Here is a 15670-nt window from a genome sequence, read left to right as displayed (position 1 = left end):
CCCCCCCCCCCCCCAAACAACATTCCAAACCTGTTCCACAAATTTGGGTTCAAAGAGTCTATTGGTATTTAAGTGTGCGTGTAGATACGTATAAAAGTTTTTGCTTGATATTACTGAAATACCTTTTTTTTTAAAATTATTTTGAAACTAGCTTGTTTCTACCGCTTTCTCAACCGCCGGTCAAGAAGCCAGTGGCTGCATTGCAGCCACAAGAACTGCAAAATGTGGATGGAGGCAACCTGCTCTACACCTGCACCAAGGAGCACCAGGAGCCAAGGGCTTCCAGCAAAGAATTACTAATGAGACGGATCCGCCACACCTGACTCACGCTCCTCTTCTCCCCAGGTAGTAAATCTTGGGGAAGAGTTTTGTCATGTTTTGCATGTGTTTCTCATGTCTGGTTTTTGGTTGAAAAGGCCAAGTCGGTAACTTGTTCAGAGAGCGGGAGGAGGTGAAGCTTGGTGAGGCTCCTTGTGCTTCCCTGATACAACAGAATTTGTAATTTTTCCTGAAAGACAAAGAGATCACCCATTCTGGTGTCCTAGGTGATATCTTTGTATATCTATGCATAATCATATATATGGATGTGTGTGTGTATTTGGTTGAGATGCTGCCATTTGTTTACAGCACTGCCTGGCACTTCTCTGCAGTACAGTCTCCAGCAGCTTTATCCTAAGTCTTGGTTTCTTTTTTTTTTGTTGTTGTTGTTGTCTTTCTGAAGCTCCAGTTTCATGAGTCATTTTGCTGTACAGAAATCTGATTTCACTGCTGTATTTTTTTCAGAAGTCGCCACTGTTTATGGTGGTGGAAGAACTTGCAAATGCAAGCCACACAGGCTCAAAAAAGCAGAAGTTTCAAAAAAGTATTAATTCATGATCCTGAAGCCAATCTCGCAGGTTTGGGTGGTTGGTTTTTTTTTTTTTATTATTATTTTTTTGGAGGCTTCTCTCATGAATGTGGAATGCTTGGGGTTACAACACTGAGCGCAGGCCCAATCATCAGGTAGTTAAATTCCTGAATGCTATAATTTGCGTGCCCACAGTCAGCTGTGGGTATAGAACTGTGCCCAAAAACTTGGAGGTCAGAGAATACAAGGCTCAAGCTAAGCAGATTCTAAGCAATACTTTTTTTTTTTTTTTTTTTTTTTTTTTTTTTTTTTTTTTTTTTTTTTTTTTCCCCCTCTTTCCACCCAGATGCTGCAGAGCGTTCCTCTTGGCCGACAAGCCCGCACACTCTGGCTGTCCCAGAGCTATGTCCGCCTGCGTCGTATCTTGAGCAGCTTCCCACATGCCAGCGAGGTGTCACTGGACCTGGCAAAGGTGGCAGGACTTCACCTCGTTCCCTCGGTGCTGTGGCTGAAGAGCAACTTAACGTTTTTTTCTTCCTAAACGTCCCTCCAGCTCAGTTTTCCTCAGCAGAATTCCCATCAGAGCTTTGACCCTGAGCCTTATTTGCTCAAATCTAATGCGCTGTGCCAAGCTAGGTGCCTGATTAAAGATTGAAAATCATTAGCTCGTATGGCCCGCTCTTGCAGCAGTTTCATTTGTCATATGTCAGTGCCTCGTATCTAATCTAAAGCGTTTTACAGCAAGATCTACCTCCCAGAGCAAATTCCCATCGTTGGACTGTGCTGCCTCAGACTAATCGTAGGAACATTCCTTAGGTCCCTTTTCCACACACAGGCCCACTCCCACCCCAGCGCGATCTTGCCAAGTAAAATTTTCTAACTACTGCTACTTTGTTAAATGAATTGTGAAATATAATGTTAAAGATTTCTTATCCCGCATATTTTTATACCTATATAAATCATCCACCGAAAATGCCATTTGAAGGCTGTCCGCTGCCAGTTGAGTAGAAAAAGACTTGCGAAGACCGAAATAAAACAAAATGATAGGCATGAAAAGAAATTCGTTTTTTCGAGTTCCATATCTAGACCCAACTGCTTAACATCAGATACAGTTTCTGTACATATTAAAAATCCTATCTGGATAAAATATGTAAAAACAATAGTAACATTTTGTGTGTGTTTGTTTTGGCCTGCCTTTTCTGGTTTGTGTTTTCCTTAGTGGAAATGCACATTTTTGGACCAGATGTTGAATGTAACAAAATCCATATTACTTTTTGACTGCAGTATCAAAAAGAAACAGAAGACCTTCGGAGTTTTCCTCCATCAAATATGCGAGTGACCGTCTTTTGTTTTGGGGAGTAACGGTACCAAAAGAGATGGATCCTGGTCGCAAGATGTCAGCACCCCTTTGATACTCGTGCGGCTGCGGCCGCGAGAGCTGATGGCTTGCAGATGATGCGTGGGCACTGGCTAACCTTAGTCTTGGTGCAGCCTGGGGTCCACTACTGCTGACAAAATGCTGAGCTCATGGACCCAGGTGGGAAACAACGTTGTGTTGGTTTGGGTTTGGGTTCTGAACTCGGATAGCCAGAGGTGTAACTCGTATTAGTAGGGTGCAATGCTACTCTTCTGATACAAATGTCCTGAAAATATTCTTCATTAACAGCAGATCGCAGAGCCCAAAATCGAGCGGTTGGTGCCGTGTCTCCTCACGTTGTGCCCAGCTCTGTGAAGAGAAGACATGGAGCCAGCAGGAGAGGAAGGCAGGTGCTTCAGCTGCGTATTTTTCTTTCTGCCTCTCTGTGAGTCTCGTCCATCGAGCACCAGAACGGTGCTTATGCTCCATGGGATGGGAGATGAGGAACTGAATTACTGTGCTCACTCCTTCTCTTGTCACATCTCTATTTTTCTTATTGTTTGGTTCAATGGGATCAGGGAGCCTCTTCTGTGCCTCTTCCCTACCTTCTAGAAGAGTCAATAGCTGCTAAGTTTGAGCAACAACCAGCTGCAATTGGTTAAAACTTTCACAATTTTATTTTTACAGTGGAATGTTGTGCAAAGCAAAAGCCTTGAGAAGCACCCTTCAAACCACCCGCACATCGAGTATGAACGCCGTGTTTCGCTCTCTTTCCTATGGAATCCCTCGTAAAACTTAAAGGTAAAATTTTAAATGTCATCTGAAAGGGTTAAAAACATTTCCCTGCTGGTTTTATTCCGTCATACAGCACAGAGATGTCAGGTTTGAGGGGGTGCAGCGATATTTTACTAGATGGATGATCTCTTTCTTGCATACATTGCACGGTATGCGCGGACATGCGCATTTCCAGAATAAAACCATTTAGCAAGTCCTAAAATATTTGGCTATTCCCCCCCTCTAATTTTAAAGCAAAATGTTCAAAAAGTAGGATAGTACCAGATGTAGCTTCTGGCAGTCAATGTTAAGGGCGTGTTTCTGGAAGAAAAAAATAGGCTGGTAAATCCAGCCCAACTGGAAGCAGGAGAACTATCCTCACGAGATTTTGAGCCAAAGCTTGCATATTCAGGACATATGGATAAGCATTAGTTATCCATCTAACCCACCCAAGCTGTAGCACCAAACTTTTTGAAACTGGAGTTAGAGCTGTCTGCAAATCACTTTAAGTGGGAAAGTAGAAAGTCTGCCATGAAGCACAACAATCGAAAGCTTTTCTTTCATGACTGTTCTCACAAGAGATGTGCAGTGAAACGGTTTGTCTCATTTAGAGAAAGAAACTTTCAGCAAATGATGGAGTCAGGGCTGTAAAACCTGGAAAGTCACATTTTTTAAATCGCTGAAATGTCTTGGGGAACAAACTCGCATTTTTAAGACTATTTTAGGCTTATAAGAGCATAAAATTAGTTGGCTTTCACTTTTGAAACTGGGATTCAGCCTCCACCGTGATTTTGGAGCGTTTCATCCGGAGTCTTTTTCTGGGTATTGCTTCTACATCTTTATGTCCTGTTAGGTGACAGTGAGGGCAGTCTGCAACGTGTTAGAGCATGCTGTGCATCTTGCAGAACTGAACTCATTAATTTAAATTTCATGTGAGGTGAAGTGAGCTAACCCTTTCTTACATATTTTATGCACAGCTAGCACACAAATATGTATAAATATCCATAATTATGTAAACACACACTCTACACATATATGTGTGTGTGTGTGTGTAGAATGAATGGTGACCAACAAATCACCTCATCGGATGTTCTACAGCCAAAGCATGTCAGAAGAAAAAAAAAACAAAAAACAAAAACCTTCCCAGTACCACAGTCCTGTGGCGTCAGGAACTGTGAGAATGAGCCATGGCTTCGATGGAAATGTTGTCCCAAGTAATTAAATAATCTCCTTTTTTTTTTTTTGTCCCCGCACTCTTATTGTTTCGAATGTAAAATAAGATGTTGTCATCTTCTAGGCATTCCAAAAAAACAACAAGAAAAACCCATCAACGTTACAAAGGAATAAATATTGGGCTGGTACCAGGCTGAGCTGCTGGCAGCCAGCGTGAGGGGTGTGTTTCTGGAAGGGAAAGAAATCAGCCAGTTTTCCTCCACATAACCACAGTCATTGTCTATCATAAAAAAAGGCTAATTGATTGATAAACTGTTAGAAACATTTATTTTCTTCTTTTGGGTAAAAGCTGTGATCTGCTACCAATTTGTCAGCTTGTTCTTTTAGCTCCTTCCCCCTTAAAAACAAACAAACAGAAAACCCCATTTTTACAATCGAGATTGCCCACGAGAGCCGGTCATTGTTTTGAAGCTTTCAACAAAAAGTTAAGATTAATGGCGTGCATTCCCAGATGTTACTATTTCCAAGTCCGTTTATCCCAGACTAAAGACACTCGTTTCTAAAAATACCCGGGAGAAAGCTGTCTCATAAAACAACATCAAAGCTTCCTTGGTTTTGTTGGTATTTAATTTTTCATTACTCTATCAAAGTTTTGCCCGCAGATCTCTCTGTAATCGTTCAGATTTGCAACAGGCCATTCTCTCGGTAACACTGGCGTTAAGCTTGCACTAGTCCTCCTTCGGGGGCTTGTTTTCATTTACCGCACTTGTACTTTCCATCCTGAATCATCGTGGCCATTTAGAACCCGATGGCGGAGTTAGCTACTTCGCTTTTTCACACAGCACGGCGCTGTTTTGCCACAAAGCATAAATCTTCCATCAGTAGTGTCTCGTGTCACCAGGAATCGCTAAGCATTTATTTCTTCCAAATGGAACCGATGGCAAGTTTTATTATTTCATCACTGGTGCCATTCATTACAAATTTATTAGAAAAGTCACAGACTTGCCACTTGCTGAAGCAATTCTTAGGAATGTGATGCAGAGCCATTAGGGGATGCAGTGTAGGGCAATTCATTCTTTCCACAGTCACCAGAAATTCCCTGAAAATCCTAAATATCTTTTATCTTTTTTTTTTTTTTTTCCCCGAGGAGGTACTTTATCAGAGTGTTGTGCCGAGCATCTCAGCCCCAGACTCAAGTTAAAGAGCCCCCAGAACTCTTTCCTCCCTCGTCTCTTTGCAAAGTTTTTGCAATTATCTATACAGAGTGCTGCTTTTTCCTCACGGAGAAATTCCTCAGGACCCTATTTTTAACAACAGTGAAATACCAGCAAGCCAGCTTTTGGGAACTTCCCTGTGAGAGCGAGACACGATAGTGACTGCTCACAAACGCCTCTGACTCCCAGGTGCGTCCGGGACAAGGGCTGGGAGAGATTGAGGATGGGCCAGATTCCTGCTCAGCACGTGGAAAAGTCCTGCAATAGTTTAAGAGAGAATCCAAATAATCGCTCTGGGGACAAAACTGGTGGTCAGAGTCCTGGATAACGGTTCTAGCCATGATCTTCTCGGCCACTTGGTAGAGGTCTAGAGAAGCCATCAAAGGCCTTTCACTGACTTCAGAGCAAGTTGAAAATTATTGTAGGTGGGGTTGGGAGCTCTTCGCGTCCCTTTTTCCTCATGTTTCTATCTTAGGAGGCTCTGGGATTTAAAGAGAAGGCTAACATGAAGATAGCAGATTTATTGGCTAAATACTGTTGCTCTTCCCTAACTCAAGAAGCCAGTTTGGTGTGACGGAATAACGTGATCCTTACCATTATAGGTGTAAATGTAGGTTATTTTAAATAGTGAAAGTGCTGCGAAATCTCTGCAGGAAGCTACAAGAGCATGTATTTCCTTTACTGCCTTGGCATCACCACCATAAAGTTGAAAAGATTATCTGACAACTTCTGAAGCAACAAAAACTTTAAAAAAAAAAAAAAAATTAGTTGCCTGTGGTCTCCTTCCTACCTTTTATTTCTATTCATAACAAAGGAAAAATATCCTTATTTTGGTTCTTAAAAATAGCCGTCATGAACCAGAACCCTGGCTCCAAACTGTTTCCAAATTTTAAGACACCACATGCAGACCAGCAGGATGGTACTGACAGTCTCACGCAGAGAGGTACGAGCTTTTCCCGGTGTGTTGTGAGGTTTTTGGAAGGGAAAAGGAGGACGATGGAGGTTCAGTGCTGGGCTTCAGCAAGCGTCCAGCCATACGTGCAGTTATTTCTGACTGGAGTGTGAATAAGGACTGTGTGGGGTGTGTCAGAATGGCATCCACACATAAGCAAAATCTGGTGTCAGACCTCCTGTCAGGCTCACAATCCAATCCGGGTTTACCCAGGATCCCCAAAAACGCCAAATTTCAGAATAATGTATGTCAGGTTTCAAGTTTGCCTGGATTCTCAGAAGGGACTCGTGATTTCAGGTTGAAATTGCACCAAAAGTCTGTGGCTGCATTTGGCCCAACCCAGAAACACAGAAAGCATATCCTAGTTTCCAGAGTTTTGTTCTAACCTTAAGTTTCAGTCAGTCTCGAATGCAAAATGTCTCATTTATACAAACAGCAGACGATCTCAAATGAACCAGAGTCGCTATTATATATTCTACAACTTTGCTTATTCATTTCACGTGAATGTGTGTCAGAGCACCAACATTATTGCGAAACATGACCCCCGAACTATATTTATATGAGCACATTCCTTGGGATTTGATGGATTGTACTTAAAAACAAAAACAAAAAGCTACACCAAATCCCTTCAATCATCCTTCGCTTTTGCAAGCAGTATGATACATTCATGATTACAACAAATATATATACGTGGGCTTAAATAACTACTAAAAGATTCAAACAAAAAAAAAAAAGTGTGTAAAAATGTATTTGGGGGGGAAAAAACCCCAACCCTCTATTGTCAGTACTTACAAGCCTTTTTATTCCTGTCTCAAAACCGTGAAAGTCAGTGTTATCGTTTGGTTTCGAAAGAACATTTGCAAAAAAAAAAAAAGAAGTTTTTAGAAATGTTAGAAGAAATGCATTCGCATGAATGCTGCTACCAGAAATATCTGTAAAAACACACACTTCTTTGGATTGCTTCTGTCCCCCTGCTTATGAAATTCTGATGAAGAGTAAAAATATAATTTGCTTCATAAGAATCAGCCATGTGGTCTGGTGGTTGCTGGGCTATATTTAGAACTGGGGGACCTGGGAGCAGTGTCTGGCTCAGATATTGAGCCGCCTTCTCTTCTTGGGCAAAAGACTTCACTGCTCTCCTTCTACACGTTCGCTTTTCGCTCTTTTTCCCTCTTTCACATCTAGGCTGTAACACGTTCAAAGCAGGGCATCCATCAGCATCTCTAGGGGGGGGTGGCACGGTGCCCGCCACGGAGGGCTACCGGTTGGAGCAGGGATGACGACACATCTAGAGGTAATAAACGCTCCCCTGCAAGTTTAACACGGGGTTTCCATCTTCTTTTTGCATCCAAACATGATGCATGACTCCGACGTGAAGCACCCAAGCTCAGAGAAGTGATAAGACTTGGAGTTGCTCTTCCAAGCTGCTGGTCTCCCAGGAGTACCTCATACAGCAGTACGAGGTGCTTCCACAGCACGAGGTGCTTTTACACCTGTGGCAGCAAGTTTTTGGAAAAAAAAAAAGACTGTGCCCCTCTTAAGGATGTTTTTCTGTCTGGCTCCTCAGCCAGCTGTCTCCTTCCCTTCTGGAGACTTCGGTACTCAACCATCATTCGGGGATCAATCCTGGCTCTACACTCGAGATTACACCTGGTCCCTTCCACTGTGCTGAGTTTCTGTAGTGATTTCCTCCCAGTGGATAACTGCCCACCCACCACCTTCAGCTAACGTCCATCCCCAGGAGGTTTTGTTGCATGGGCTGAGTGTTAATAAACGAAATGCAGGCAGTAAGATAATTGTGCTGCTTCTGCCACCACCAATTCAACCCTCCCTGCCCACCTCAGCAGCTAGTGCTCGGTGTAGGGCAGAAAGCTCACACTTTTGGAGCAGAAAATGTCAACTTTGAGGGCTCGGTGTGGAGGAGTGGTACATTGGAGCCTCCTACAACACTGGAGGGTAGAAGCAGCATTTTTTTTCACCTGGGGGGGAAACACTTCAAAGGGTTTAGTTAAATCTCTCCTGAGGTAGGTATATATTATGGAGAAAGATTTGTTGTCCTTTTTAAAGGGCAAGCTTTGAGAGCTATGAGGATTGTTATCAGTGGATATAAACCAGCATAGCTCCGTGATGTTTATTGTTTCCATTGCAAGCAACTCGGTCACGGTGGTGGACATGAAACTATTTCTTCTTCCCAAGCGACCCGTAGGCAGCCGTTTGCAGCCCACCGGTGAGGAACGGACAGTTGTGCATTTTCTATGGAGTGTGTATTTCATTAGAGCTGTGGTCAAAGAAGGGGTTTGGGTTTGGACAGAATAAATAGCTGCCAGTGCTGTGAGAGTCCAGCAATGAAGACAACTCCATCCTGAGCCCTGACGTCTCTTGCTAGATTTTTGCAAAGGAGGTGAAAAGGAAAGATTTATCGTTATGGGAAGCAGCTCCAGCAAAGCCCTCTCTGTTATCGGTAGGACTGGAGAAAATGTTTAGGAAGCAGGAACATCTAGGGGAGCATCTATAATACATGGCCAGCGTTGAATGAAAAGAGACAGCAACAAAATGTAAACATTAGAAGCCATCAGGTAACCTGATGTGGGTGTGGGAGAACAAGCAGAGAGAGGGGTGAGTTTTGTGGGAATGCCTCCTGCCACCAAGCCAGCCTCCCCCCGTCCTCCAGCGCACACGTTTCCCCATCCCTCGTCCTTTCTGGAATACCTTTCTTCCAGCCTCATTGTTGTGCAAGTTCATCAGCCTCCGTGCATTCTTTTTGATTTCTCGGGCATCAACAAACCTCCGGGAGAACTCAATGCCGTATCTGATATCCGCAGAGCAGCCTCCCCACTTCCAGCCCTCCTCCTGGTTGTAGTAGCCCTGTTTCTCTCGGTCACAGCCACAATTGCTGAGGTTGCCCTGGCTGCAGGCGGCCGTGACAGCGTGTGCAACCCCGGCAGCAGTAATGGCATAGGTGAAGGCAGCCTCCCTGCTTCCTGTGGAGAGAAGCCAAAAGCTGGTGGGTTGGCAGAAAGGCAGCACTTACTAAAGAAAGTAACATAAATCATCTACGGCAACAGTGTCAGGCAGCAGTGTGAGGAGGGCAGGACTACTGAGTGTGTATTTCTCATCCGTGCAGTTACATACTTAAAATATTTGGTTCAGCTGGGGCATCTTACCCCGGGTAAGCCCCAGGCATACGATAGTGGCACCTAAGCCCCCCCTCACCAGAGGGGAATTCGGCAATGAGTCTGGGCGGTGGTGAGGTGAGGCAACGCGATTTGTTTTTACGCCGTCTAGTCAGGTTCGCGAGCTGAACTTTATCTATTTCAGATGAACAACAAGAGAGTCACTGGTGGCAACGCTCACGGGAAAACAATAGTTACCTCTAAGCATTGGCACCGCATGGATAAAGAAAAGCATTCAGGCAACATAAAAAATACCCGACCCCTTCAGATGTGTGAGAGGGCTAGGAACAGGTGAGGAAGATTAATAATCCACTTTTATAAATGCTTCAGTAGCATCCCTTAGTGATGCTGCGTGTAGAGTGTTGCAGGAGAGGCCTATAGACAGGGCAGCTGCGTAGGTTTTGTTCTCTCTCGCTGTAAAGCAGAGGCTGCCCCTTTTCCTCGCTGACTTCTCTTGCATCTTAGTTTTGCCATAATGACCCTTTTCCACTCCCACTCTGACTCAAACCTCGGCATTACCTTGGCTATTGAGCATGCAAGGGGTATAGAAGTGCTGCAGCAGCATTTTTTTCCTCTCCAAAAGAAGTAAGATCCTATCATGGAAGCACAGTCTCGTTTAGAAAAACGCCCTTTTAGAAAAAAAGTTCTTTTTGTTTTTCTATGATGCCACTAGTTGGCAAAGTTCCTCATTCCCAGTTCCATGTTATGGCTGTTGATACTGAATATATGAAGAAAGGAAAAAAACAAAAAAACAACCCTTTCTTTACAGAAAGCTGACGTGCCTGTGGGATGCACATAAGCAAGAAGATACAGAGGCAGAATGAGCAAAAAGAGAAGCTACAGCCCATTCGTGCTCTCACAGGAGACCACATTCTGTCACTGCCTTCATCACGGCCCTCGGTGTTTCGCTGTTCTGATTTATAACATTTCCCTAAAAGTTCCCTTCTCAGCACTAGCCTCATTTTCTTCTGTGTTTTTATCTGGTGATAAACAGACAATCTGGTAATACCGCAGCCAAGGAATAACTGTCAAGAATTTGCAGAAAGCTGCTGAAATGCTTTAACGGCCACACACAAAGCCTTAACATCGTTAATAGGTTTGGGAAGGAAAAAAAAAAAAAAAAAAAAAAAAGGGGAAAAAAAAAAAGCCCCACTAAAACTTAAATGCTATTTTACTTTTTTTAATAATATTTTTTAGGATTCACAGATACCATAACTATTCTGGGATGACCAGTGCACAGTGGGGGGGGGTGTTTATGTTTTATATCGCTTATATTCATAGACAGCTTCCTGAAAGCTCACACCTCTGCCGGATATGAGAAAGATCCTACAAGAAACAATCATAAACTGTTTTTTTGGCACCGTTTACTTGTTTCTCCAAAGCAATAAAAAAGAAACTTAAGGTAAGAGAAAAATAAAAGCGTGCTGCGTTCTTCAGGTACCAGGAAGGTTAAACTGACTTGTGTATTATTTGAGTACGTCGCGCAATAGGAGGACTGACTCTGCTTTCAGACACAGAAGTGTTTTGTTGAGGTGTGCTGCGTGTGTAGTCTGGTTCAGTGGTTCTCAAACCGTGGTCCGCAGAACACTGGTGGTCCGGGAGGCCGCGGTAAAGGGTTCGCAGCTAATCCGCAGAGCCATATTAAACACTGTTTTTAATAGTGTTTTCAATTAAAAGTTTGATGATAACGATGCCTGGTGGTCCACAAGAAATTCTGAGGGTTGATTGCAATCCAAGAGAGTTTGGGAACCTCTGTTCTAGCTCCTAGTTCTCTATCAATATTCACTCCTCTCTTCTTCACCCGCCAGCTGAAGTCGAAGCCAAGACCCATGTTTTAAAATTTATCCTGTTGACCTGCAGAATTTCTTTCTCATCTCTTTTAAAAAAAAAAAAAACACAAACAAACCAACAAAAACCAAACCCTATTCTTATCCTATAAATTGAACAATTGGAAATATGAGATATAGTGGAAACTACATATATAGAAACATTTTCCTTCCTCTTCGGGATGAGGGTAAACGAAAGTGCAAAATCAGACCCAGGAAAATTTTTGAGTTCACACATCTTCGAAACACATGTAAGAAACGCTTATAAACAAGCAGAAACATATTGCTGTCAGGGAACACAGCAGTTGGGAGCCGCAGTTCAGTAGATCTACTCAGAGATTAACCAGAGAGAGGCTGTTTACATTTTAGGCTCAATGTATTCCACATGTACCCAGAGCCGAAGGGAAGCCGTTTTATCACGGCCACTGTGTCTGTGACCTGGCCGTGAGTTTTCACACGGAGCTTCCCTTGACCAATTGTGTAAACCTGAAGAATATTCTGTCTTTATCTGCCTTTTTCTCCCCCTCATTCCCGTGATAGCCATGATTACCTTCAGGAACAGAGGAAAGCATCTCTCCTTCACCCAACTGAGAGCTGCAGCAGTGATGGAATTAACTCAAGTCATGGGATCATACCAAATGGAAACCATATTGACTCTCTGAGGAGCACTTTTCTGTTTCAATGCAGCTCTAAAATAAGAAGTGCTCAGAAGGAAAACCTGGCTTGAAAATCAGATTCCTTTTGCAAGTTGAGTTGTCCTGCTAAGAATTTGGGAGGGGGGTGTGTGTGTGTTAGTTTTTTGTTTGGGGTTTGTTTTGTTTTTTTGTTGTGTTTTGTTTTTTTTTTTTTTTAACCAGAGGATGTTCCAAAACTTCCCTTGAACTTCAGTGTAAGCATTACCTCAGCAGTTCTCTAAAGTCCTCGGATCAGTAGAGTCTATCAGAAAATGCTGATGGGGGAGGGAGGGGGACCTCTGTGCTCAGATAATGTGTCTGCTGTACACAAAGCTTTCCATTTGCATGTCATCACTTGGAATCAGTTCTAAGCAAGCCTTTGTCAGGCAGCTAAAAATATTTAAGTAATGTTCGCTGTGATACCCGAATGGAGAACAATAATCTCATTTTATGGAATTTTCTGAGATTTCAAAAATATTCCTGTGCTGCAACAAAACAGAAAGTCTTTCCAGAAATATTCGTGAAATGGAGAAAGATTATAAACAGCAGAAGATTTGGGATTTGACCCAACTTTGAAGCTAGATTTTTTCTTTTTCCAGTGAATATCCTGGTCACCTTGTTATTTGGCACTATGTATGTTCACTATCTATGTCTCAGAAGAAAAATTCTTGTTTGACTTTTGAATGTTTTCTGCCATGTAGACCAAAATAATCCTGGCAAGATTTTATTTTGGTGGAAAAGACACTTTTTTTGTGTGTGTGTGACCCTTGGATTCATCCATTTCCCTCAGAAATGCCTGTTTTGGTGTCAAAGACAACAGTTCTGGTTTAATTCCCCGGACACAGGATGAATGTTTCCGTGAGCAACGTGAACGTTACTCTGTCTGATCTAATAACTGATCCGATAACTCCAACAGGTTACCACCAGTACTCATTGAAATGAAGCCTTCTGTCTCTGGTGGAGGTGCTGAAGGTCGATTTGCTACCGTTCGTTCGCACCCTGGAAGCTGTATTTTAGCTAATACCCAGCAGTGCGAGCAGCTGCTGCTCAGACGGACATTGGAGCACCAAAATGAGTGATCTCTGGCAGATAAGGTGAGAAGAGACGATTTATTTGTCACTGGAGTCGTGACGCAGCCTGCACTTTACGCCTAATTTAGATGTCGTCTCCGACTAAGTTTTAGACTGCTAACTGAGCGCTGAACTGCATATGGTCTGATGTGGAAATTACTACAGATTCCATAATTGCTGTAGTTTACTACATTCTAGCATGCACACATTCAGCAGCGTGTTTTCAGCATGTAACCACCATCAGCTGAGACTCATATGATATTGATATATATATCGTATATATATATAGTTATATAGATATATAGATATATAGATATATAGATATATAGTTATATAGATATATAGATATATAGTTATATAGATATATAGATATATCTTGACCATTCAGCTGTGAGTGCAGGGTTAAAGATTTAACTGTTCCGTAGTCATTAGCGGTAGTAACTGGATGAGAATGTTACTATTCCACACATCGTTCTGAATATCTGATGTCAGCAGCTAGATGAATGAGTGCCGCTGAATGTCAGCCATTAGAACTGTAATTTGACTTATTAAATGGGAGAATATACACTGTTTAGCCACTAATTCGCTGAATCTTGGATCAACAAGGATAGAGAAAAATACTACACGCTGCTGTTAAACAAAACAAACTCTTCATGTCCTTACACCATCTGTACACACCAGTCTGACTATATGACACAATACAATATAGGTCAGTGGTAAGAAGAAACGAACCACGGCAGAAGTTTGATTTTTTTTTTTTTTTTTTTTTGGCCAAACCTATCCTTTTCAACACGTCTTCTTTTGCAAGTGAAAGCTGAGGACACATTGAGTTTTTTTACGTGGAATAAAACAATAGATACACTAGATGAGTAAACTAAAACAGTAGGGCTGGGTGAAGACTTTTACAGACAGGTTTAGTTCCTTTGTAACTTGGTATTTTATTCAACACACACATTAGCAATTCTCAAGGAAAATAGGACAGGCTCTTCTCTTTGGGTTCGATCCAAGGGCAATAGAAGTCAGTGAGAGTTTTCTCGCTGTCTGGAGCAGATCCTTTCCCTGTTTGCATTTTCGCTGTAATTAATTTGGGGGCTTCTTGGTTTATAATGTAAAAGCAGGGATTGGTTTAGTTTCTCTAGCCCTGTAATTTGCTACGCCCGGTGCTGCATGTCAGAACTACGGACCCCTGAAATCACTTTGTACAAGCAGAAAAAAAAAACCCACAGAACAGCAGGGTTGGGAGGAACGGCAGGAGGGTCTCTAGTCCATCCCTCAACCCTAACAGAGGTTAATACCACTGGTCTTCTTCACAACAGCTTTTCATTTTTTCTGTTCTTAAGGAGGATTCCACAACCTATCGCAGTGCCTCAGGACACCTGTTGGTACAATTTCACTAATATTAACCTGAAACTGTCTTTCTGAACGCAAACCCGCTGCTTCTTTCTCTACAGAGGCCAAGAACCGATTGCTCCCTTCTTCTAGCAGCAGCCTTTAAATATCGAAAACTTCCACCCCTTTCTCGACATATCCTGTCACCAGTCCTTGCCGAGCAGTTTCAGGAGCTCTGATCCCGCTGCTCCCCGGGGGCTTTCCCAAGGGGCTGGTCTGTGCCTTGGGCTGGGGGGTCGGAGACGCGACAGGGACCTCCAGCCGAGGCCTGACCTGCTCACACGTCTCCCATGCTTCACCCCGGGTCACTCATGCCAGCATGGCGTTTTCACAGCAGCGGGGTATTTCTGACTCTTACTCAGTTTGCAGTCGTCTTCTGTGCAGCTGCTATCACACCAGATGTTTCCCATCTTGCATTTGTGCAGCTGATTATTCCCACATATAGATCCCCGTGTATTTGTCTTTTTTTTTTTCCTTTCCTTTTCTTCTTTTCCAGATCATTTCTGCATCATCATTTTCAATTTTGACTCCCAACTTCCTTCAACTTTCTCAACAGTCCCTCCCAGCCTGACGTAATTTGTAAATTCAATGTGCACAGCTTATTCCCTTGGTCAAGCCAAGAGTATAATGCTGACTGGTACTGGATCCAGCACAGATCGCAAAGGAAACCCAGTTAGTACATCCTTCGGTTTTGAGAACTACCCTCCAAGTACGATTTCCAGATAGTATGTGCCCACTTGGTTAGCTTTTCCTTACTTTTCTTGTGAGAATGTCATATAAAGCAGTGTCAAAAGCTTCACCTCAGTCCAAGATCTATGGTATAACCGGCTGCTCCTCTGCCTCTGAGGCCCTGGGTGGCAAAAGAAGGAAATCAGATTGGTTTAACAGTATTTGTTCTTGACAGATCCTTGTTGACTGTTACTCATCTCCTTGCTCTCAGTTAGGAGCTTACAAATGTGGTTTTGTTCCCATATTTTTTCATTTACTGAAGTTGAGCTGATTGGTTCTCTAATTCCTTTCTTTCTTTTTTTTTTTTTTTTTTTTTTTTTTTTTTTCAATTCTTCTTAATTAGAGTTCTCCACAACTTTTCAGCGCTAATGTCTGTCAGGGCTAATGGGTCTAAAGTGGCTTCATTAGATGTTCTGAGATGAGCGACAGCTAACTGGAAAGCAGTCAGCCTGGACAAAAACCTCCCCCTGCCTAATGCTGAGGTTGTATTTC

At 42.8% G+C, this 15670-nt stretch overlaps 1 protein-coding gene across 1 annotated transcript in view; it reads right to left on the bottom strand.

Moving 5' to 3' along the window:
* WNT7B (Wnt family member 7B) overlaps nt 1–15670 on the bottom strand; it is a 41300-nt gene that overhangs the window by 3044 nt on the left and 22586 nt on the right. The window contains exon 2 of the mRNA XM_026840964.1: nt 9027–9298. Coding sequence (XP_026696765.1) covers nt 9027–9298 — 272 coding nt within the window. The remainder of the gene's footprint in view (nt 1–9026; nt 9299–15670) is intronic.

Source organism: Athene cunicularia, assembly GCF_003259725.1.
Source record: "Athene cunicularia isolate RWA chromosome 1 unlocalized genomic scaffold, athCun1 chr1_part2, whole genome shotgun sequence".
Classification (NCBI taxonomy): Eukaryota; Metazoa; Chordata; class Aves; order Strigiformes; family Strigidae; genus Athene; species Athene cunicularia.
This window is presented reverse-complemented; position numbering and strand designations above follow the sequence as displayed.